At 40.5% G+C, this 26,172-nt stretch overlaps 1 protein-coding gene across 1 annotated transcript in view; it reads left to right on the top strand.

Moving 5' to 3' along the window:
* Positions 1-26,172, top strand: part of GFRA1 (GDNF family receptor alpha 1) — a 209,954-nt gene that overhangs the window by 157,042 nt on the left and 26,740 nt on the right. The window contains exons 5-7 of the mRNA XM_063131572.1: positions 4,912-5,021; positions 12,593-12,727; positions 17,202-17,380. Of these exons, the coding sequence (XP_062987642.1) occupies positions 4,912-5,021; positions 12,593-12,727; positions 17,202-17,380 (424 nt within the window). The remainder of the gene's footprint in view (positions 1-4,911; positions 5,022-12,592; positions 12,728-17,201; positions 17,381-26,172) is intronic.

Here is a 26,172-nt window from a genome sequence, read left to right as displayed (position 1 = left end):
TACATAAAGTGACATCTGAGAGAGAGAAATATTCATGTTCTCAGGAATCTCTACTTTTCCCACAACAATTTGTTCTCCTGAACAGCTTCCATAAAAGAATAGGGATACAGTGCTTTGTAAAGGAAACAGTACATTGTGTCCTCAAATATCAAATAATTTCTTGGATGTTTGTATTTAAGTTAATAGTATTGTTCCCATTTCATGGGTGTAAAATTTGACGCTGAGTTGGTTTTTCGGCATACAGCTATGTGTGGGCAAGACAGACAATACCTTGCATTTGAGTAGTAAATCAAAGTATTTTTACAAATGGGCCAGCATGGAAACTAGGATGGCCACTTAAATAACCCCCCAAAAAGAGGACAAAAGAAAATACCAATTTGCATAAAATGTGCATAGGGTAATTTATATGTATAGACACAAATTTAGAAATAATTAGTATAATTTAAATATCTCACCATCGTGAGAAAGGCTATGACCAGGTGACCTGAGTGTCTGTTCAGTCTGGTGTGCAGCTGCTCTTGTTAGGAAACTCCAGGGCCCCTCCTCTCCCTGCTTATGGTTCTGTCTTTTTAAACTGGAGTTGGGCAAGTGAGCCCTTCAAATAGTAGGACACAGGGCCACCTTAACAGAATGGTTAACAATAGAGTGGCATGTTTATGACTGACCTGCATCTGTAGAATGTGCTGATATGAGAGAGATCATAGTTTGTTTGAGGCTGTGGAGTTTTTCTCTTAATTTAGGGAAAAGACTATAGCTCAGTGGTCAGGCACAAGCTTCATGTGACTAAGATCCCAGGTTCAGTTCGAGGCATCTACAGGAGATTAATCTCATACGAACATAAGACATGCCAGGCTGGATCAGACCTAGGGTCCATCTAGTCCAGCACTCTGTTCACCCAGTGGCCAACCAGCTGCCGGCCAGAGACTAACAAAGCAGGACACGGTATCATATTCAGGTATCATATTTGAAAAAAATCCACTCCCAGGAGAGCTGCTGCCACTCAAAGGGTATTCAGACATCCTCTGTGCCATGTGCTCAGTGAAAATTCGACAGGGCAGCGGAATGACTCCACTAGTCCACTCAATTTATGTACTCTCTGGCTACACCCCTTGCAGCTTCATGTTCATTATTAGTGTGAAGGGGATGTATGTATACTATGTATGTACAGATGTAGGCTTGTTGGGCTGCTCCACACAAACAAGAACCCTGATAGATTATTCCCTCCACAGAGGAGAAAGTTTGAGAAAAGAAGAGATGATCAGGTGAGATCTGTTAATAGAATCATAGAATCGTAGAGTTGGAAGGGGCCTATAAGACCATCGAGTCCAGCCCCCTGCTCAATGCAGGAATCCACCTTAAAACATCCCTGACAGATGGTTGTCCAGCTGCCTCTTGAATGCCTCTAGGTAACTGGTTCCATTGTCATACTGCTCTAATGATCAGGAAGTTTTTCCTGATGTCCAGCCAGCATCTGTAACTTGAGCCCATTATTCCGTGTCCTGCACTCTGGGATGTGTTGCATGAAATGTTTCTTTTCTCAGCACTCTGAGTGTATAAGCTGTTGGGTTGTTTTTGTTTGTTTTACTTACTGTTCTTGGAATATTATGGAAAGTTCACCAGATGGTTGTCTTTATATATTAGAGCTAAGAACATAGGACGCTGCCTTATACCGAATTAGACCACTGATCTGTCTAGCCCAGTATTGTCAGCACTGACTGGCAGTAAGTCTCAGGTTCAGGAAGGATTCTGGAGATGCAAGGGATTGAACGGGAGTTCTGCATGCAAAGCATGTGCTCTACCACTGAGTGATGGCCAGCTATAGCTATTAAGCCAAAATGGCCATCATGTGCCATTCACTGAGACAGTTGCTAAGAGGACTTCGGTTTCCTGATAATAACTTTGGTATAGAGTCTATCTCTGAGATACAATCATGTGTCCCATATTTCTTTTCAGCTTATGTAGTTCTTCCCAAAGCAGCCTTCTCCTTTAGTGTATTATACTGGCAGCCAATTCTTTCATTAATACCAAAATCCTGAGAGCACAAAGTGTCATAGGATTGGGTGTAAGCACAGCTGTATATACTCTGCACAAACAAGAAAGAAAAGACTAATTTCTGTGCCGAGGTGAACTGAATTCACTGCCAAGAAAGTTGCATTCTTTTAACCTGTGTGCATTATGGAAATTGTGCATGTTTGCTGATCTTTGCTTACTTTGTATAATTGTGTTTGTGCTAGCCATGAGAGAAGGAAGGAGCTATGAAAGGCATGGAAGCGGCATCCCCCGATCATTAGAATTTTTACAATGCGATCCCATATCTCTTGAGAAGTAGCTCCCACTGAGTGCAGTAAGGCTTACTCCTAGGTAAGTGAGTGTAGGATTGCAGCCTTGGTCAGCGCCCCTCTTTCCTTGAGATTTTGTCAGGCACTGCTCACACACATTCAAGCCTATTTTCCTGCCTTTGAAGGGATAGGAAAGTCCTTTAAAAATAAATGAAAGGGTTGTAATAAGTTAGTCCCCAATTGATTCTCCCTCCTTCATGCAGCCCCCTGCATAATCTGAAAATCTGTTCAAGAGATCTGTTGGGAGATCCTTCAGAGCAGATTTGGAGCCATAGTGGCTGAAGGAGGAAGGAAGGTGGGAATCTCATTGCACAAGTAGAAATGTTGACCTTATAGTCCTAAACAACTTGGAGTCAGAAAATCTATAGGAACGTCTCCTTCTGTATGTGCTGCTTGGACCTTTCGATCATCTCTGGGTGCCCCCACCAAAGGAAGCTAGATGGGTGGCTAGAAGAGAGAACTTTCTCAGTGGTGGCACCCAATTCATGGAATGACCTCCCCAAAGAGGTTCACCTGGCACCCATGTTGTTATCTTTCCAGCACCAGGCAAAGACCTTCTTTTTTCCAAGGCATTTGAGACCTAGTTCTAGATTTTTATTGCTGTTGTATCAATTTTTGTGCTGTTTGTTGTTTTGCATTGTATTACATTGTGTTCCTTTAAATAGTTGTATTGTACTTTATATTTTTAAGTGTATGTATGGGATTTTAGTATTTTAAGTGTTTGTAATCTGTCCAGATAAGGTTGGTTATTAGGTGGATCAAAAATATAATAAATAAATCTATTTGCATGACATTGGATTTCATCTAAATGTCAGATTCTAACAGCCCAGTTCTATGCATATCCTGCTCTATATCTTTTGCCAATTCAAGAGTAGCAGGTGCCCAGAAGAGCAGGGCCTTCTCATTGGTGGCACTGGCTTCAAGCAAGGTCCCAGAGATGCTCCTTGTCCCAACATTAAGTACAATTATACACCTTACAAGAACCTGACTTTTAAAAAAGACTTTTGGAATAGTCTAGGTTTTTTTTTAATGTTGCTGCTTTCTTACTAATGCAGTTGGGATACTTTCCCCTTGTTATTGATTGATTATTAATTTGTTATTGCTATGTCTTTTCTTTGATTATTTCTGTTATCTGTTGCTGCTGTTTTGGTTTTAATGATTTTGCTGTTGGCTAGTTTGAGATAATTCAAAATGGACAGTAGACAGACACACCACACACTAACAAAACAAATAATACTGGTAAAACATTTACCCAGACAACCCAAAGAGTTCAGTGGGACTTACTTCGAAGTATGTGTGACCACAGTTGCAGGATCAGGATGCCAAATTTGGTTCTTACCTATGCATAACCATAGTTACCCATACGTGTGAGTCTCAGGCCTTAGCTAGACCTACGGTTTATCCTGGGATCATCCTGGGGTCGTCCCTGCCTGCTCCCGGGATATCCTGTGTGTCATTTACATGAACAGGGATGATCCCGGGATAAACTTTAGGTCTAGCTAAGGCCTCAGAGAACATGAAGAAGAAAGACAGGTTGCTTACCTTTAACGTTGAATGGTCATCTGTGAACTCATCCAACACCCTCTTGCTTCGATACCTCGCCTTTCTTTATTCCTCCACTGTGGTGGAGTCAGAACGGAGTGTCAAGTGGGAGCCACACCCAGACCATGCACAGATGGGGGGGCGGGACTCCCGCCTAAAACCCTATTTGCTTTAGAATGTCCTGAATGATTTTCTGTGCAGGCGCATAAGGCACATGCATGAGTTCACAGAGAACCACTTGAAGAACCACAGTTACAGGTAAGCAACCTCACCTTACCAATGCCTCATTTTTAGGGAGCCCTCTCTCTCTCTTGTAACCATTGCCACCATGATGCTTTTCTTTGCTCTTAAGAAGTTGCAGGGTGATTCAATTGCAAGGAAACCTGGGTTGCAGCAATCTTTTTACTTGGCATCATCGTAAGAGTGGGCCCTAGAGCACAAGCACGAACGCTATTCTGCACCTTTCTTTTTTATAAATAAAACAATTTCGGGGGGTTTAAATGGCAAGTGAAGCAGTGCTACGCCGCCATTAGAAGGCTGCCACTGTAGCTATTAACAGTGCAAACCACTTAACGGCGAGGCTCCCAGGCAATTGCTACATGATCAATTAACCCACTTGCTTGGATGGACGTGGTTTCCTTCTTATAGATTTCAGACTCTGATAAAGAAATGGAACAAGTGAACACTTCGATGATGGATTCAGCTGTTGTCCGTCCTTAGCAGGAGCATTCTGAGTGCCCTGTCATATATAAAATGTGTTTTCTAGAACAGTTTTTGTGGTGGGGCGGGGGCAGACAGGAGTGGTTGCCAGCTTATACCTTGACATTTTTTGGCTATGCAGCATTGAGGTAAACACTGTGTAGTTGTTTTTCAAAAGGTCCTCTTTAACCATTTGAGTGTGTATAATCTTTGTGAATAAAGGGGAATTAAGTATTGACAAAAAATAGAGAAGAGTGCAAAAGGTAAAATTGCCTGGAGGTTTGATTTTTTAAAAAGATATGTATTTTTTCTTCTTCTTACCACGTTGCAGATCTCGCCTTGCAGATTTTATCTCAAACTGCCAGCCAGAGACACAGTCTATTAGTAGCTGTCTGAAGGAAAACTATGCTGACTGCCTGCTTGCTTACTCGGGGCTTATTGGTAAGATTTTTTTTCAGGGTTGATGGTTTTGTTTTGCTTTTGTTTTTTTGGTGGGAAGTAAGGCTTTGTTTGGTGTGCAGTTTTGAAAAAAAGAAAAGAACCAGAAGAGTAGAAAGAAAAATAAAACAAACCCAGTCAGCTTGAAGATTTCGTTGACAATCAAAAATAAAATACTCATGGGCCAAACTTCACCGTGTAGTTCAGCTCTAAGAGTTATTTTCTTTTGAGTTAAATTTAATTGAGTTCCCAAAGCTGTAATCCTAAGCATAAAGTAAAGATAGCATGTAGAAATGAAAGCAAACAGACAAAAGGATAGAAAGCCTGCTAGGAAGGGGAACGAAATTTGAAATGAAAGAAACTATTCATTAATAGCTTCTTTGGCTGCATTCTTACACATGTGTACCTGGGGACAAGGCTCCACTGAAAGTAGTGAGGGCCAAAACAGACATTACTTCAAATCTGGGTCAGACAGTTGCATCTCTTTTTAAAGAATTTTTTTTTACTCTAGAGTAGGTTCAGTTGCATCAGTACATGCAAGGAAGACTGCTTCCACAACTGAAATGGATCAGTTTGCCGTTAAGATTTAGGAGTGTCATTACCACATTGTCCTATCTTCATCTCAGGGGCACGGCACACATTACGGTTGTCTTTGCAGTCCTCTGAAGACCCCACCCACCAATATTAATGTTTGCAAGTACTGACCGTCTGACTTGTTCCCATCATGATGCGGCTTTCTATGCTTCTACTCCACATTCCTGGTGGTGACTGGTGGATGTGGCAACCCATGGGACAATGACTGTGGTGGGAATCATAGAAGTGGCATGGCCTGTTTGACCACAGGAATTCGTTGTTGTCAACATCCCGGTGACAGCTGTTAATGTGCTCTGGACTTCTGCAGGATTCACTTTAGCTGTAAGCAGACATTCAAGGCCATGTGTGCCAGCCCCACCCTTTGACTTTTGGGCATTGAGCTGGAGGGTCTGAAGGGAAATTGTAACCATGTTCAGCTGAATGCCATTACAATCCTCCCTAGGATCAGGAATCCTGTGCATGCTAGCAATCAGGAATGGAGGGGGAGGGTGCACCTGATGCTAAGGGCCCTCCTCATTTAGAGTTTTTAACGCCTGCCATATATGGGTTTTGTGTTTCCCATATTTAGGTAGAAAACTTAATCATAAATATATGTTTAGTATTTATAGTTAACTGAATCTCTATTTATAGAAAGCTTTGAAATATCCCACAAGTAACTCGGATAAAGTTGTACTTTGGTATTAAAAAAGCGTGTATCTTGTGAAAGGAAAAAGTTTCTTTGATGAATGAAACCAAGAGCAGTCCATCTCTCTTCTAATATGCCCCCAATCGCTCTGGAGTGATCCTCTATAGTCCTTGTTAAACCGTTTCTGAGGTACCTGTCATTACCAGTGAAGACAAAGCTATTCCTTCAGATGTTCTTCATGGCTAACATTCAGTTTTATCACTGCTACCTCTGCTTCAATGGGTGTCAAGTACGACAGGGCAAGACCCTGGCCTGAACTGATATTGTACTGGATTCTGAGTGGAACAGCTGGTTTTGGGGAAGTGAATGTTTAGAATATAGCAGTCAGATGACAGAGTAAGTGTGTGTGTGTGTGTGTGTGTGTGTGTGTGTGTGTGTGTGTATGTGTAACCTGAGAAAACATAGCATAAAGGCTACATACTCTATTTGTTTCAGGTTCAGAGTCTGCACCTATCATGAAACGTTCCGTTCTTGTTCAGAACGAAACGTTCTTGTTCAGACTGTAGTTCAGACTTGTTGCAATTAAACATTTTTTTCCTGATGAGATACCACTTGAGGAAAACTTGAACAAAACAGAAAGCTCTTGTTCAGAACGTAGATTCATTATGATATATTAGTGAAGCACCTTTGTTTTTAAAATGAATGATTCAGTACACCTGACATCCATAAACCATAACATTTCAAGAATAGTTATGTACTAGCTGATTAGCACCGTTGTATTCTTTCAGTGCATACAGTTCTGTGTTATTCAGAGTATTGCATATTCTTTCACCAACAACTGCTATTCAAAGAAATGCCACTATCCTCACTGGATGTTGCCTTTTTTCATTTTCTTGGGCCAGAACGGCAACACTTCTCCATATAGTGACATTTACCTGAAAATGGTAAATAGGTATCATGACTGGAAAAGTATGATAGCTTTGAAGAGTCTCATGAACGACTTTTATGGACGCAAATTCAAGAGGATGACTTAACTAGCTGCAGATAAAAGAAGTTGACTCTTGGACGAAGGACTGAGTATCTTAGACATCAGATCCAATCAAGTGATGTATGGATGCTAGCTGCTGGCAAGAAATAACTTTGGTACTAATGGATAACTCAGAATAACAGCTGCCGGCAAGTAGTTCCCAGACACAGTGACTTTTGCTGAGGATTTTATTGGAGCCATTATGCAATTTAACCTTAAGGATAACCCAGTTCCTGCAGAGAGGTACTTTTATGTTTCCACGGGCAAAGATACTGCACAAATGCTAGAAGAAAGGCTGCAAAAACACTCTCTGGCATTGAGATCAAGGGAATGGGTCCCTAAGGAAGCAAAATCAAGTGGAGATCTGACTATGGAGGGAAAATATACATTCTTCTTTCTTGCGAGCAGCCCCAAGACACAGACAAGAGGATGGAAACTGACTAGTGTAACAAGAGTTCATGCCTTGCTTACTGAAGTTACTCTGAAAAATTTGCAGCCTTCTAAAATCAGGCTTTCACTTTTTCAGAATACTATCAGGCTAGTGTAAAGCTAGACTAAATTCATCACCATAAGGGCACATACACTTTCTGTGATTGCAGGGCTATGATTGTCAGGATTTTTCACTTGACTCCTTGGCAATGGATTTTCCTAGCCATATCTCTAAAAAAATAGATTTTATTACATTTAATACCTGGTCCTTTAGATGTCTAGACTCTCAGGGAAGCTTACAATAACCAATATTAAATTGAAAGACCCCACCCCCAAAGCAAATATAAAAATCTATAAATGTATTTATTTAAAATTATTTTTAGGCCACCTTTAAGGATGGAACCCTCTCAAGGCAGCATGCAAGATAAAAGCACACACAAAATGAATGCAATAAAAATCTATAAGAACATATTCAATAAAGATGCATATAAAAACAGATACCAATAGAAATTATACCCATAGAAATTATATGAAATATAAAACAACAGCAGCAGATAAAATAGTGATAAAATGATCACTAAATTCATCCCAAAGTTGACCGGAATAAAAAAGGCTTGAGGGTTCTCCTAAAAAATATATGGAGGGGGTCATATATATTTCCCTGGGAAGAGAGTCGCAAATTGACAGGACCACCACAGAAAAGAATGTACCCCTGAGAATCACCAGGCTAATTGCTCTTGCTGAAGGACCAAAGAGCGGGGCTCAGAACCCAATCGCAAGTCGATGACAGCTAAGTTTCAAATGTTATGTTGTGCGTGTGGAGTGCCGCCACATGGAAACATTTTTCAGTTGCTTCCACGAGGGAGCCACATTTAAGTCATAACATAGTTAGTCAGTCTGAAGGCTGCTTTTCATGACAAGTTCCCATGTTGGGTATCATTTACCCCTCAATTTTTCCACAGCTTGGTTTCAGCTGTGGTTACTTTTCCTGGGGTCCTCAGTACGTAGTAACTTTAGGCGTTTATCAGGTGGGAAAGCAACATGAGAACACCTTACGACATGAAAACGATGGCCAACTATCACTTCAGTTTTCCATATTAAAGCAGTCATGGAAATTGGATCTGATATTCTTTGATGCACAGGGAACAAATGCTGTGTTCAAATTGCACATATTAGTGAGAGCCAGATGGCTTAATCATAGCTGACTCTGCTTACTAATAAAAGAAAGACAGTGATTTGTTTGTGTATTATGCTTTTTTGGGAATTCCTAATTTGCACCGATACAAATTGCACAACGTTTGCTGCCTATGATAGAAAAGGCAAGCGGGAACTGTAACACAAGGTTGCCCCATGAAGTGTTCATGTTCAGTGTTCCAGCCAGCAATGTCTTCTTGCAGGGTACTCCATCCCATTTCCTTTTCCCTGCTATTCCCTGCTCCAGCCCTCTCAACACTCATTATAATGCAAGCGCTCAGCATGCTCAGTCTTCATCAGGTTGTTTTGGGTGGGTGCAGGGGGGGTTGCACCCTTAGTTTCACCATGCCCCCCAATATGGTTTGTACTTCAGCAAATCTTGGCTTTTCCCTGAGCATGCTTATACCTCCCTCTTGATTCTCAATAGTCCTGTTTTGGCTACAGTGGCTATTTCTACACCAGCCCGAAAATGTGAGCTGGTCACGGCCGAGTCCCTGTAAGTCCAAACGATGCACAGGGACTCCCGGGAGGAAGGAGGGACAAGAATGGTTTTTCCCAGAGATAAGTACTCCCTGGGAAAATCTGATTCTTCCCGGGGTCTCGGGATCGACTGCTCGAGACCAATCTTAGGAGTCAGGGTTGTGAAAGTCATGCAGTGGTGACCTTGCCTATACACTCACAATGACCTCCAAAGGCCAGTAGGTCTGGTCTCTCGCCCAAGGCATGCTGGGAGTTCCACCCAAGGCATGCTGGGAGTTGTAGGCATAAGCCTTGTTTTTTATTAAATTCTTTAGAAATACTTAAACCCCAAAAATTCACGTTTTTAGATTTTTCTGGTACATTGTACAGCCAGATCTACCACCGTGTCAATTTTCAAGTTTCTAATTCATCTGGAAGTGGGTAAACATTTCCGATCATACATGACAAACACATATTTTCCACTTTATAGGTAAAGATTTCCTGTTCTGTTTGGCAATCTTTGGTGCATCCTTATCTCTGTTCAATTTTGCTAGAGAAGAGAACATTAATGCAATATGATTTGCACCCTATAATCTCTTTTCTTTGCCCCCCAGTACAATAACAGACTGTCACACCTTCAGTCAAATCCTAACTGACTGCCCTGTGTGTGGGTGGAAAGTTCATTCTTTATTCCTGGTTTCCACTGTGCAAGTGGCAAATAGGTCATCTGAATCATCCATCATATGGCCAGCCGTCAGTTTGCTGCCCCAGTGCAAACCTTCATGATGCAGGTTGAGCAAGCTCTCTGACAAATTGCATTTTGTGCTTGCAGTGAACAGTTGAACACATCTGCTTTGCTATGTACCATGAAGTCTAGATTGGAAATCGATATGGTCAACCACATAAAGTGCTCAAGTAAACTAGCCCTTTGATGTCACTCCTACCCTCCCAACTCCAGGACACACTGAAATACTAATATGAACAGACTTAACCTACTCCTCACTTTCTTCAATACCTTTTTGCTTCATTCATCCCTGCAAGGATTTTGCTTTTAGAAACATTACTGATATCAGCTCTCTTATCTTGTTTCCATAAACCTAATTTTGTCCTATCATTTTCCCTTTGAATTTCTTTTTTTCTTATACAGATTTTTATTTAGTTTAAATATTGCACTGATATCTTCACATGTCTATCTATTTTACTTGCATTTATTTGAATTTAACAGCTTCCCTGGACACTTGATTCTTTATAGCTGATTGCACTGAGCATGTGGCACATGGGTCAACTGAATAGTCCATCATCAGCGCATTCTTCAATTTATCCCTCCTATTTATCTTTCATCAAGCTTTGATTAATAGCGCTTGTGAAAGTTGCCTGTTGGAATACATTCCCCCCCACCTGCATTTCATTAATCCCAAATTGTGTTACTAAAGATTTGCCATGCTTCTGTAGACGTTGAGAAGTTATCATAACTAGAGTTGTTAGTCAAAATTTCAAAGTAGATTCCAATTTGCCATCTAATTCAATAGACCCTGACAGGAAAACAGAAACATCATTTTAGTTATTATGCCTATTTATACATAACTGGTTTGTTTGACTTCACTCTATGGTAGCTTTTAATGTTTGTATTTCATTGCCTCATATATGAGAAATGGTGGTGGCTAAACTCTTCAATTTCTGTTAGTTTCCTGGTACTAGAAAGGATGCATATTACTAACGATGATGCATATTTCTAATATGATATTGCTAACACAGCTGCATTTTCTTTTTATTCACACCATAGTCTTTTTTTTTAAAAAAAAACACCAAAAAACCCTGAAGCTGTCTAGTACCTGGAACAACTATTTACCATGATTCTCCCCTCCCACTCTGACCCCAGGTAGCTAACGGAGATGACTTCACACAGGCTGGAATAGCCCTTAATTTGATACAGCAAAGCCTTCATAAAAACGTAGAAGCTGTCACAGTTGGACACATTGTGACCACCCTGTTCATGTTTAGGTGTGCCCCTGGTACTGCTAAGCACTTTCCATGCTGTGATGCACCTCTATAGTCTGTCCACTCCATGCCCCTGAGGGAGGGGGCTGCCCTACAGCAGGGGTGGGGGCAAGGGGCAAGCATATACTTCTGTCCCTTGGCCTACTAATGCCCCCTGGCTTTAGACTATTGATTGTAAAGCGCTGCATTGTTTTGGGAACTTTGCCCATAGGGATGGAAAATGTTATTGTGGGTTTCAACCACATGGGCACATTTAAATTAATTAAAACTAATGTATATATTTTAAAAACAAAATAACCTAGGGAAACTCTTATTATGAATGCCAAGGTTTTAAAGTCTTGTGCTGTATCGCTGATGGATGGACAGAGACACACACAACTTCTTTCATTCATACACACACACACACACACACACACACACACACACACACGAGATATACAAGTCTACACAAAGAAAGCAGAGCCTCTCCTTGCCAGTCATATTTCTGAGAAATATTTAATCTCTTTTGTATGTCCAAAACATTTAATGTATTCTCATATGACCAAAACATGATCTGGACTAATTTTGTATTGTATGATTTAGGAGGTGCAAGTAAAGTTTCTTCTGGCTTTTTCTTCCTTCCTTTGTTATTTTGTTTGTTTTGCAGAGCAAGTACTCTAATTAACAGCCACTAATCCTTGCCTTGCTTTAAATCTATAGAATTCTCAAAGTAAATTAGATTTCTTGTGTTGGACTAGCCACGGGCAGATTTCAGCTATGTAAAAATACTCATAATCCTCCAAATTCACTTGGTGCTTTCTGTGGCATTATCATTCCTACTTCAGATTATCCAAACATATTTGTTGTTCCTCAGGCTCACAGAATAAATGAAGGTTGTAATGTTGTTCCATTACATTATTGCTTCAGAATAAGTGATGCTTTTTTTTTTTTACATTGCTTTAGTTAAAACATTACTTTAACATTTGGATAATAGTTGAAGAATAGGTCTGCCTGCAGATACTGTCAGCCAACACTGCATCAGCAGCAAGTTATTTATGCTGCCCTCATACTCTTCCTCATAAATGATGTCATAATTAGAAAAAAAAATCTTCTGACTCAAAGGGTACTGGTGGTGTTTGCATTGTAACCCAGCTCTGTTTTCCTCACCTACAAGATGACATTCACTTTGTGGTTTGGTTTCCTTAGATAATAGTAGATTATTGAAAGAGAAATTATCATACAGAATGATGTTTTTGCTTTTGTTACCAGGCACAGTTATGACACCAAATTATTTAAACTCTATCAGTCTCAGTGTCGCTCCATGGTGTGATTGCAGCAACAGCGGCAATGACATAGAAGAATGTCTGAAATTTCTGAATTTCTTCCAGGATAATATATGCCTTAGTGAGTACAATATTTATTTTCTGTAAAATATTTTCAAGAATTTGCTGGTACGATAATAATATATGTTGCTACTGTGGGACTTGTTTACATAATTAAGTTTCAAAGTCTCTTTTCTCAGGATTGTTATGCTGAGGAGGCAAGTCCTTTCTAAATGAACAAAAATTCTGAGATATCACTTGTGCAGCATCACCTCATTAGCTCTCTTAAGTGATTCAGTGATTGCTGTGTTTCTCTCTGAACTCCACCCATCAGAATTAACTACCCTGATACTTTTTACCTGGCCACTTAGACCTGTTTTGTGTGTTACTAGGGAACATAGTAGCCACTAAAATACCATATCCGTATGGTTGGGCTACATGCTGTAGCCCATTGGATCAGATCAAAAGTCCATCTATTTCAGCATCCTGTTCCCCATATTGGCCAACTAGTACCTTCTGGAAGCCCACAATCAAGACATGAAGGCAATAAGCCCACTTTTGCTGCTGTTACCCAGAAAGTGGAATTCAGAGGTATATACGGCATCTGAATCTGGAAGCCATGTATAGCCATCATGCCCAGTAGCCGTTGATATACCTATTTTCCATGAATTTGTCTCATTGCCTTTTAAAGCCTTCTGAGCTAATGGCCATGACTACATCTTCTGTCAATGTATCCCACAAATTAATTATGTGTTGTGTGAAGAAATGCTTCCTTCTCTCTGTCTTGAATCTCTTGTCAATCCATTTCTGTTAATAGTAACATGTGCAAGGGTGATTTACATGGGTTATTTCCCCACATCCAGTGGTCCCAGTGCAACACACTTGATTGGCCTTGCATACTGCAACTGCTTGTTGCAACATGGAATCCAGCAACACCTTTTTTTTGTTTCTTTGGGCAGTTAGCACATTGCTAACATAAGACCCTATGCAGGGCTGAAAGACAGATGTCCCCAGAATTTGGTCGAGAGTAGAACTCTCTCGCTCGCTCGCTCGCTCGCTGCAGTAGTTTAAACAAATCACAATTATTTAGAGAACCCAACCAGATGACCAAACTACCCCAGATGAATTCATCCCAGCGTAGCTTGGTTTCCAAATATTAAGAAGTATTTTACCACACTTCATGTTCAGAACTTGGAACAGTGGTAAAATGCATGGTAATACGATTGTAGAGGCTCAGAGATGCATATCTTCTTTTTACATATGGCATTTCTTGGACACAGCAATAACTTGTGTGCACCTGGCACATTGTTTTAACTGTTTTTACTACTTTTAAATAATATATTGTTTTAACTTGGTTCATGGTTTAATTTGTTTTTAACTGTGCATATACATTGTTTTATACTGTATGCTTTTATCTGTATGCTGCTCTGAGTTCTTAATGATATAGGGCGGGATATAAATGTTTTAAATAAATAAATTAAATAAGTTAAATAACTATATATATCATGAGCTGCCATTTTGGCCTCTTCACGTCTATCTTTATGGCCGTTCTGGTTGCAAAGCTAAACCATAGTTTAGCATTATGTGAATGAGCTTTAAGGTTCTCTTCTGGCACAGAGAAGAGGGGATTGGAAGCTTTTGCTTCCATTTTCAACTAACCACAGTTTGTTATGTGTGAATGGGATAAACCACAGTTAATTTGTCTTAACTATGGTTTAGAGAAGCCAACTTCAAACCATGTTTTCTGATCCTGGTTTGATTCCTTAAATGTTTAAAATAAACCACAGTTATTACTAACCACAGTGCCAGTTTTGCACATAACAAATGGATAGCTGAAAGAGGAAGTTAAACCTTCTAATCTCATCATAGTAGCTCCAGAATAGAAGAGGGAAGGGGGAGTACTTAGGCTCAAGGCCATACATATAATGCTAAATGATAATTTACCATTATGTCCAAATCCAGCAATATCTCCAGGTAAGAAAAATGTCGTTTGAGAGCACAGAAGTGGCCTTGAGTTGTGAATTTTGGATTTTAATCAAATGTGAAAAGTTAATAGACTGTTAGAGACCTGTTTGTCAAATTAGAAACGTGCTTTGGGATCATTCCACATAAATGCAGTTAAAACTCTCTTTCTTAAAAGGAAGCAATGGTGTAGACTTCTGGAGGCCTAGCAGAGCTTCCTCTGACCTGTTGATGCCTGTACACATTCTTAATTGTTTTAATAATTTGCTAATGTGCTCATTTGGAAATGTGATCATTACTGAATCATTACGTGACTTTTTTAAAAGAAACACCCCAGTTCCATTGTCCTCTCTTCTGCTGTCGGAATAAAAATGTTAATGAAGATAAAGCAATGACATTAGAGGACACTGTGAGGAAAAATTATACTCACCCTGGCAGAGAGACCTTTTCTTCATGGAGAAATTAAAGGTGTCCCTGCTTTAATAGCATTTCACCAAAGGAGGATAAATGTTCCATTATCCTTTTTGTTAATGGATTGACTTTTGTAAACCTTTATTTTAAATAAAAATACGAATGAGACACCCAGTGTCTCATTAAGGTCTGGGCTATTAATGTGTATACGCTTAAAAGGAACATGGATTTTTGGTAGGAGTCAGTAGCCATACCACAAAATAAAGCATTCTATCAGCGTGCTGGTCTTTGCTCCTAATGCTTCCATTTTCTTGGCTACCATAATAGCTCATTGGATTGGGCCATGTGCCTTTTTATCCCATGAATTAAAGGTTTCTCTGCCTGTGTGCAGGTATTATTATTAATTATTATTAATTACTACTACTACTACTACTATTACTTAGAGGCTCATTCAAACCTGCATCCCCCACTTTAGTCTAAAGATGCACAGTCCTAAGCGGATTGTACCACTGAATCTTCTAAATATGCACTGAGTTATTTGTACATTATTCTTTATCTCCTAGAATTTGTGTGATTGTATTTTGAACAATGAGATGTCATTTTATTCCATTCCGGATAACCATCTATCAGTTCCCTGGGATCATTTCTTAGTTTTCTGTAAGGTGCTGCAAGGCATGAAATCCATACAGATTTCCCTCACTTTTCTTCACAGCAGCCTGTCCCTTTCTGAAACCTATAAATTATTTCCTACATTTATTAGAATTTAAAAAAACACGTTAGAATAAAGTGCATCTTTCCAAGATAAGTAAAAGTAAAATAATTTATAGTAAATGTTGGATGCTATTGAAGGAATGTATTAATAACTCCATGCTCAAGTCCCCAGTGAAATGGTTTGATTTCTTATACAATGAGTTTGAAATAAGAAATCCCTAAATCCATGCTGAGTCCCCAAAGACCTGATTAAAAACTGTTTTTCTATTCATTTGTGTGTATTTTTTTTTAAAAAAACAAGCAATTTATTCTTGCCATAAACACAGTATTTAATCCCATGAAAAACGAACGATAAGCCTTTCAACTTTTACATTTTCAACTTCTAGTATATGCAGCCTTCTCCCACCTAATTATGCAGATTTTGTTTGAAGACTGGAAGGGGAAAACAATCATATATAAAAATAACTCTTTTTTATTTTATGAAAAGCAATTCCTATAAATAAATAAGTTTCTTACTTTTATTGTTTGGATTATAAAACACCTACATTTATAGTATGTATCAGAATGGCAAATTCAGTTAGTTAGAAAATACCTAAAGGTATTGCTTACCTTAAGACAGTCTTACCCCAGGTTTGTTAAAGGTCATAAGATGGGTTTACAAATGCCTACCACAAGAAGTAGTGATGGCCGCCAATTTGGATGGCTTTAAAGGAGGCTTATACAAATTCATGGAGGATAAAGCTATCAATGGCTACTAGTCTTGATGGCTATATATTACTTCTATTATCAGAGGCAATAAGCCTATGTACACCAGTTGCTGGGGAATATGGAGAATGCTGTTGCACTCATGCCCTGCTGGACTAGATGGACCCTTGTTCTGACCCAGCATGTCTCTTCTTATGGTCTTTTGGACTTGTTCTTATGATAATTATATATGCTGAATATAATGGTCTTAGGGCACAATCCTGTGTGCTGGCTGGAGAATGCTGGGAGTTGGACTTTTTTTTTTTTTTGTCTAAACATGCATGAGATTGCTCCCTTAATCTTTATTACTTCACTTACTTCAAAATGTGGTAACCCAGCCCTGCTGCATTTGGGGGCCCTACTGCTCAATCTACTGAGTAGGTTTGGGACTTCTTCCCCAAAGCCCTTCTCTAATGGCACAACTGCTATAAATGAGTAACCTTTTTTAAAAAAATCCCTACTTGGTGGCATGAGCAATCATCGGTTGATGTGGCTACAGGTCAGCATGTAAGAAGACAGCCTAAAATTCTGAGTTTCACCCCTGAAGGTATCATGGAAACCATCCTAGTGTTTATGTAGTTCATGATTAATCTGTGACCCAGGAACTGAAAGTTGTAAAGGTCATATCCTCCCTTCCTACACCCCCTGCATTTTCTTTGTTCATAGGTTTTCATCTAGTCTTTGCTATTTGCTCATATGCAGAATTTGCTTTGTAATTTTCCCTACAGAAAATGCAATTCAGGCGTTTGGCAATGGCACAGATGTGAATGTGTGGCAACCACTCGTACCTGCCCAGACTACCACTGTTTTAACGACGACAGCTTACAGGTCTAAGACTCTGGGATCTGAGAACACCAACAATGAAATACCTACCAACAATGACTTGCCAGCATGTGCCAATCTCAAGGTAAGAAACCCCTGGGGCTGCTGCTGTCTGACAGCTGTTTAAAAAAGTGCAAAGAAGGGGAAAAGAATTGTCTGTCAGATAAAGGATGCACCCTTGTTTGATGTGCATGCAGATTAACCAGACAGGCTTATATTTATCTGTCCCCTGCTACCTCCTATATGTTGTTGGAGTGATACATCCAAAGATTGCATTAAGCCAGTCACTCATAATTTTAAAATACTGGAATCAATAGTAGGTTGCACTGCTATAATAATGGAGGAGTAGAGTGTGTTACTCTTTCTTGAACTGCCTCAGATTTGGATAAGGACTTGAGACTCCTGAGACTTGGCCAGACGTAATTGCATTGGTCTGTCTTTGGTCAATATGTTTTCAAACCAATGTGCATGTAGACAGTAAGCTAAATCAGGCATGTCCAGAAATTGGCTTGTGGTTTGTTAATGCGTTGGCAAATTTCTGATGGACCACCTACTGACTGCTGGTTGCTAGGATTCTTACTAAGTATGGTGGATCTCGATATAATCCAGCAAGGCACTTACTCTTCTGAAGCATGCTCATGATCACTTAACACCATTTATGGCCTTACTTATCAATAGATCCTTTGTACATTGAAAACATATCAATAAACCATAGAGAGTCTAGTGAAAGAAAGAAACTTTAGGCAAGGCTGAACTCAGCCAAGCTACTATGATAGGGCGGCCTGCCTTTCTCTGATAACAGAATCTTGTTTCATGGGTCCCGGAAAATAAAGTTTTTAGAGCATCTGATTCCAAAGTATGAACCTCAGAGATCCTGGAGATGGCATGTGTCAGGCTTCCTTGTTTCCAGGATGCTGTCATGAGTCAGTGTTATAGGCACAACGATCCCAGAAACATGCTTGTTGTTCAAATAAAAGGCTTGGGCACCCCAAAGTAACTGCATCTCCATATCCCCTGCCATTTCAGTGTTACAGACACCAGAGAGAACTAGAGACCACCTGTGGTGCCTTTCCATCATTACTACTGTCAGATATGTTGCAGGAAGAAGGGAAAGAATGGCAGGGCGATGGGACTTATAGGATGGGTGATGTTGGGGTTCATTATCAGAGTCCCAGTTATGTCATTAAAAGTGAAAGAGCATCCAAATTGCACTTGTTTGGCAAATCATTCATGTATCCTGTTGCTCTGAACGTGTGACCTCCGTCCTTAAAGCCCTACATTGGCTTCCTGTCTGCTGCTGGATCCAGTAGAAGCTCTTCATCGTTACCTTCAAAGGCCTCCATGGCCCTGTTCCTAAGGATGGAGGTATGGGGGGGGGGGGAATCCATCCAGTTCACATTTTAATGTGAACTTTCATGATTTCATGCTTTTAAGCCAGTATGCCAACCGAAACCCAGTTTTCCTTTGAAATTCGCACTTCTCTGAATTTTGCAATGGAATTCTCCAGTCAAAACATGCATCTAAATGCATATTTTAATGGGAAAGTGCACAGAAAAATAAGTATATTGGTGAAAATCATATTAAGAAGCATTATATTAGGAAAATCGCTTGCAAAAGTATGTATAATAGCAAAATTGTATATAAAATGTATATATTAGAAAAATAAGAACAAACATGCATACAAATTTCCACGCAAAGGTTTTTAAAGAATATTTCAATGCTCAGAATGAACTGAAGTTAAGATAGGAAAAATGTTCAAATTTCAGGCTTACCCAAAGATTGGAAAAAATGAGAAACGGAGAAATATCAAAACCAACAGATCAGTCAATCCCTACTTGCTCCCCATACCTCTCCACTCTTAGATCTCTTTAACACCTCTAGCCACGACCCCATGAACACCTGCGTGATGCTCTCTCACTCCCTGCAAATCCCTCTTTAAGCCCCACCCTTTTTGCAACGCTTTTGGTATGAGCACATAATGCCAATAGTCTGTAACCAAGTCTGAGTCACACATTCTTTCCATGTATTCCCCTACCTCCACTCCACTCCAGTTCCCTTTCTTTTCTTTATTGTTCCCTCTGTGTTGAATTTTAGGTTATAAGCTCCTTAGGGCAGGGACTTCTCCTATTGTACTCTGCAAAGTGCCATGCATGTTGATGGTGCTCTATGAAAACATAAATAATAAAGATTTCTGCTCCCGCAGAAGTATCTGGTTAGACTGCCCTTAGATGCACCTATACCATCAGTCTAACCCAGACCCCCAAAATAAAATAAATTATAACATGAAAGACTATTGATTTTTATTACTACTGGGTAACATTCTGAATATAGAAAGGGAGGAAGAAAGACTTCTGTAGGTGAAACTGCCTACCGCTAAGCCTTGTTAAAAGATCTCCTGCATTTTAAGGGGGAAACAGTAATAAGAATTCTGTTAAGCAGAAGTGCCAGCCTGCTGACCGCATTATGTCAGATAATGCTGGAAATTCAGGGGATCAACGTAAATCTTCTCTAGTAAGAAGCATTTAGCCAATTTTCTAAATGTTTTTAATGTAATTTATTCTAAGAAGTAATAGCTACACTGCATTCTTGATGCTTCTCTTGCTGAGGAGTGACAAGCCTTTGAGAATGGTAGCCATGTCAGGAATAAGTCATAAAAACAAAGTTTTTTTCTGAGGAATTGGGGTACTTTGGTCCTTCTTAAGGTGGAAAGGAACAGTAATAGGAGGTCCTAAATGGCCCAGCCATGCTCTAGCCACTTTACCGTGAGGGGATGGATAAATGCTTCAATGACCAATGATTTGGGTAGGGACCTATGGCTGTTCTTTTCCACAGAACCATCCTCTCACCATACAACTGGGTCATTTAAATGCTGCCCCCACTGTATGGTAAATGCCGATGGGAAATTGTCTCTTGCACGGCTGGGATCACGTTCAAAGGGGGCCCTAAGTTCAAAGAATAAATGAACAAAATACTTGTACATAATGTAGCAGATAGGCTAATAGAGATGCATCCTGGATAGGGTTGCTTCTTTGCCCAGGGGGCCAAGGCACCACACTTCTCTGTGGCTTTCAGCGTGGCCCTTACCTCTCTCTACCCCCCCTCCATCCCACACCCAGTCAGCATTGAATTCCATGCTACCAGTGGCAGACTAGCATCAGACAACTCTCTGAGCTACTCTGTTCTCCCTTGGCTATAGCAAATGCAGCATCACAGAGGAATGCGAATCACTCTGCCTTTTCTTTCAGACCTACCAAGATTTGCCCTCTTGTTCCCTCTTCCGCAAAACACCCACTTCCCTTACTTTATTTCCTATTTACGCTCACCCACTAACCAATTACATCTACACCTGCTGTGGCCCGAAACCTCTTGAGTACCAGGCTGAAGCTTTTAAGCTAAACTTCTGACTAAATCCTACACAACACTTACTAATGACAATACTAATAAACACTCCACGTTAATATAGCTGCTTCTGATCTCCAAACCCTGGGTATAGTGCTGAACACCTGCAATTTTCACCAAGGCTCATGGGGGGAACCCAGAGTTAAGTGCTTCACTGCATGCTGTGAATAGTGCTTAAGCTCCTGCCTTGAAGACTAATCCTTCTTCTGCCTTCCCCTTTTTCGCATACATTCTTCTAAGGAAGCAAAGATGATACACACTTATTTGCACTCCCTACTGAACAGCCATGCCAGGTGCTCCTGTCGGAAAGCACATAGGTATTGTGCATTAATGAATTGCAGTATAAAATTAATACTTCATAGGTTTCCCAGTATAAATGTAGTTAAGTGCCTCGTGTTCATGCAAAGATGTGATCCCTTGAAATATGTACTGCAGCGGCTGTCGTGAGCAAAAGGATCAACAGGAAGGATTCAGCCAGTGGATTTCATACTGGCTGGGACTTGAGGCACAGCTGCAGAAACCCACAATTCAGGTTCAACTCCTGAGGAAAATAGGAAACGGCCTTATCCTGAGTCAAGACCATTGGTCCTTCTAGCCTAGTATTGTTGACACAGACTGGCAGTGATGCTCCAGGGTTTCAGGCCAGATTCTTTCCTGACCCTACCTGGAAAAGTTGGGGATTGAACCTGGCACCTTCTGCATGCCAGGCATGTGCTCTGTCACTGACTGACAGCCCTTTCTTCTCCCCAGCTCACCTATTCCTTGTGATCAGCAGGTGTTGTGGCCACTGGGACTTGCTCCAGACAGAGAATCTTTCTCTCTTTTGGCTCATCAGCTACCACAGCTGGCCCAAGGCTCCACACCAGCAAAGGGGATAGCAAGATTTGAATTGTGAAAAGAGGTTGCTTGATGACCCTAAGCATGGGATTAGATAAAGGGGGGGGGAATAATCTTAAACTAATTAAGGATAGTGATGATGGATGCCCGTTATTTGGAGCAATCCTAGCCCCATTTCAGATTCATTCAGATATGCAAATTTAGATTTGTTTATGAATTGTCACTAATCTGCAAAACATTTCCATATAAGAAATCATAACTATAAATTAATTAGAAATACAATATATCTTTCCATAGTGGAGAAGACTGACTAGGTAACCTGCTCAGTCTTCTGTCCAGGTGCTACTTGTTGATGGGCAACTTCAAGGCCCGTGATGCTCTCCCTCTTTATCTGATCTTGGACTGGGCACCTCTTCAAATAGAGGACTGCCCTCTGTAAAGTAGAACACCTGGCCACGCATTCAGAATGGGCTTTAGTTTTGAGCCCATTCTGAAGTTTGGTAGTCCCCACACCAATACCACCAGGAGTGCAGTGTGGCCTGGAGACCTCTCTACCCTAACACCATGGGTGTAAGTTTTCAAGTACACTCAACAGCCTCCTCCTTTCCCCAAACTTACCTGGCAGAAGCAAGGCCTTGCAATCTGAAAGTTCTGCAAGGGGCTTCCTTTAGACTTACAGCCCTGCAGGAGCAGAATCCTAGATAGAAGGATGAATGAGAAATGGATGTCAGGGTCTATGGGAACTACATTTCCCATGTATTGTTGCAGGTGGGACAGTGCGATGGCAGCACTGAGGGTATAATAAAGACCCCACTGGGAAGCCTTTCTGTTGATGTCAAAAGTCACTGCCTGGTAAGTTTGGAAAGTTTCCAGTCTGTCCAACAATTCATCATTTCAAATTGCAAAGAGAGTTAAAAACATTACAGTGGAGTACTTCATTCCCTGTATGGAACAGAATACTGCTATTAAATAGTCCCATTTGGAAGTAATATTAGTGAAGCAACAATTGATTTCAATACTGAATGTTTCTAACAAGCATAAATAAAGTAAATAATTACTTTAATTATGCTAATAGTACCCTGTAGGCCCTATGAAGACAATAGGTTACAGCTATGCTAAGTTACTTTCATTTCATTTACATTGAAATCCAAAGGACTTAAATGTCATGACGAATCCAACCCACAACACCTAACTGTGGTTTGTTTTGTACAGTTAAGTCTTGAGTCTGAATCCGGTGGTTTGGCAACAAACCAAGATATGATACTATGGTTTGAAGCAGATTTATAAGCCCCATGGTTTGTTAAGGGTTACATCTGCACTCAGAAAACCAGAGGTGATGCAGTATCTCTGCTTCTGCAACCTCTCTGCTTGCAAGACAACAAGCAGTTCTCACTGGTGTGTCCTGTATCAGCCCACATGTTTTCAATGTATGCTTGAGACATACATTGAAATTAAGATGACAACCTGGTGAGCACTCTCCATTGTTAACCATGATCTCTGCACAAGGCCATATTATGTTTAACGATCTGCAATTTTTCCACATATCAGAGCAGGAGTCATACAAATTAGTGAAAAGCTTTAGTGCTTGGTTTTTTCATAAGACCACTTACAAAGAGCCTGAAAAATGAACGCATCAACAATGGCTTAGCCTGTATCATGCTTGCTGATAATATGATGGCCAATTAATTCTGACATGGCAGTTTGGCAGGCTACCCAATGCTCTGTACTTTACTACCTCAGGAGGTTAGTACTTGGCAATTTCCATGACATTTATACAAATTAATCAAATTCTTACCATCATCTTATTGTACAAGGGAAAATATGTCTTCCAAGCAGTTTATGTATAAGGGATGATACGTATGAGAAACGCATGCCACCAGAGCTCCTGCACATGTTGATGTGAGCTATATTATCCAGTCTTGTAACCCACTTCTCTGCTTCCACAGTATTTTAGGAATGAGTTTAGGACTCTAATGCAAACCTGAAATAAGTACTCCAGTACTGCTCTTCCAGCAAATACCACTGTCAAGGTTCTTTCTATGTCCAGGACCCCTTGAGAAACTCTTTAAGGATCTGTTGCCTCCTTAAGAGTCCCACCATCCTTCTTTGACTTTCACCTTACCAGTAGTGTGGCACACTGGACACTTTAGGTTTAACACAACACTTTACTAATATATTAAAATGAGCAAATTACAATTAAAGACATTTAGTCAATAGAGTTGAGTGATACCAAGGCATTAGAAGAAAATAGAAGTTGCAAAAACACAAGTCCTTTACCCTAGCTGCATTTAAGCTTTTCCAGTTATTGCTTCCTCATGCTATGTCTTTGCTGGCTCTCACCTGTCTTGTTCCCCCACTTTTTTATACCCTGTTCTCCCAAAATATAAAGTACTGTTTCAGTCTTGAAGAATTGAAATTTAACTGGAGAAATGAAAGTTAACCAGGGAAATGAATCTTAACCGGAGAAATGAAACTACTCCTCTCAGAGATACCACATCCCAACAGAAACCCCCAGGCCTCAAAGGCCTGATTTTATTACCTTCCTGTAGGACTCAGACCTTCACAACTCCATCCCTTTGACACAGTTCTGATCCACACTTTGGATCTTATTTTACTTCCAAAGACATCATTGGCAGCTTGATGGTGCGTGAACAGTTTTTCACCAACCCTTCTATTAGATTCGTTGTGCCTATTATGCGACAGTGAGGATTGCAAAAAATAATAATCTTACTATGCCTCTTGTATTTCATCCTCAAAATGCTGCCCAGCAGAACTATTCCGAGTGGTGAAGAGCCTGTTGGGACGAGGCTTGGGCAAAAAGTAACTGGGATTGGAAACCTCAGTCATCTGCTGTAATAAATTTGCTAGGCAATTTGAGGAGAAAGGTGATTGTATTTGCTCAGAACTTGATGCCACAGTTATTGCAGAGCATGGGGAGGTGTCCAGTGCCCAGTCTGGTCATGTTTCCTGAGATCAGCTCCAGTTGTTGCAGCCTGATGATGTGGGCAAGACACTTGGATCAGTCCGTCCCACCACATGTAAGCATGACCCTTGGCCATCTTGGCTAATACAAACCAGCAGAGGTGGATTGATTGGGTGTGTCCAGGGGTTGGTAAATGCCTCACTTTGTTAGGGGGTGTGTGCCTGCTGCCTTGAAAGAGGATGTAGTGCACCCTCTCCTTAAGAGGCCCTCCCTGTACCCAGAGGTATGTGAGAACTATCACCCCTTTTGGGGCAAAGTGCTTCAGCAAGTGATGGCTGGGCAGCTTCAGATGTTCTTGGAGGAAACTGATTTTTTGAACCCATTTCAGTCTGGTTTCAGGCCAGGGCAAGTCACTGAAACAGCCTTGGTTGCTCTGACCAGTGACCTACTCCAGGTGAAAGAGAAGGGAAGTGCTACCCTGTTGATCTTCCAGGATCTCTCAGTGGCTTTTGATACCATTTTTTGAACATGGTATCTTACTGGATCAGCTCTGCAAGATGGGAGTAGGAGGCACTGTGTTACAGTGGTTCTGCTCCTACTTGCAGGGCCAATTCCAGGGAGTGGTTCTGGGGGATTCCTGTTCCACCCCTGTTCCTGTGCCACAGGGCTCTATTCTATTCCCCATGCTGTTCAACATCTATGTGAAGCCACTGGGTGAGGTCATTAGGGGTTTGGGTGTCATCAGTATGCTGATGATGCTCAGCTCTACTTCTCTTTGTTGCTGGGGCAGTGAAGGTGCTGGACCAGTGCGTGGAGGCTGTAATGGGCTGGATGAGGGTCAATAAACTGAAGCTGAAGCCTGATAAGACAGAAGCTCTGTGTATTGGTGGTTCATGAGCCCAGGAATTGGCTAAGCAACCTCTTCTGGATGAGGTTGCACTCCCTCTGAAAGAGCAAGCGCATAGTTTGGGAGTACTTCTAGATCCATCCTAGATCCAGGCAGGTCCTGGATCAAAGCCTGCATATCCTAGGGCTCCTTGCACCAAGGACACTGACTCATGACAGCATCCCAAAAACTAGAAACCTTGTGACATAGCAGGGACAAATCTGGGTTTGTGAGGCCAATAAATTAATTATTGGGCTTTTAATCTAAAACATAATTTGTCTATGATTAATTAATTGGGTCTATAACAAATGTACAACTGTAACACACTCTTCCAGTCAGTATTGAGTGCTGTAACATTTCTGATATTTTACATTTGTTATAGTCTAAAGGAAATAATTATAATCTCAATGCATTGTTGTATAGCACTTGAATTATAACACAAGCCCAATTCGTCTCCTTTGCAAATATGATGCACCATATACATTTTGGATCTTTTGTAAATGTACTGTTCAATTATCCAAATACAGTGTACATGTATGTGTTATTGGACTACAAAACAGAATTACTTCATCAATACTAAAGATTTTACCATTCTCTATTAAAAAGAGGTTCTAATAGTCTAAGCATCTTTCTTGTGTTATAATAATACACCATTTTATAGTTAACTGTAAAAACTGAGATTACGCCTTTAAGAATCATGCAGTTGTGTTTTATAGTTTAATAATTGTTCATTTGAAAACGAATGTGAGCTTCCTAGAAACAAATGTAATGACTTATAAAAATAGCATTTTGCCAAAAGCTACTGAGCACTTCTAAAGAGCACTGATATTTT

This window comes from Elgaria multicarinata, chromosome 8 (assembly GCF_023053635.1).
Source record: "Elgaria multicarinata webbii isolate HBS135686 ecotype San Diego chromosome 8, rElgMul1.1.pri, whole genome shotgun sequence".
NCBI classification, from domain to species: domain Eukaryota; kingdom Metazoa; phylum Chordata; class Lepidosauria; order Squamata; family Anguidae; genus Elgaria; species Elgaria multicarinata.
Note: the sequence above shows the minus strand (reverse complement) of the source record. Positions and strands in the feature narration are given on the sequence as shown.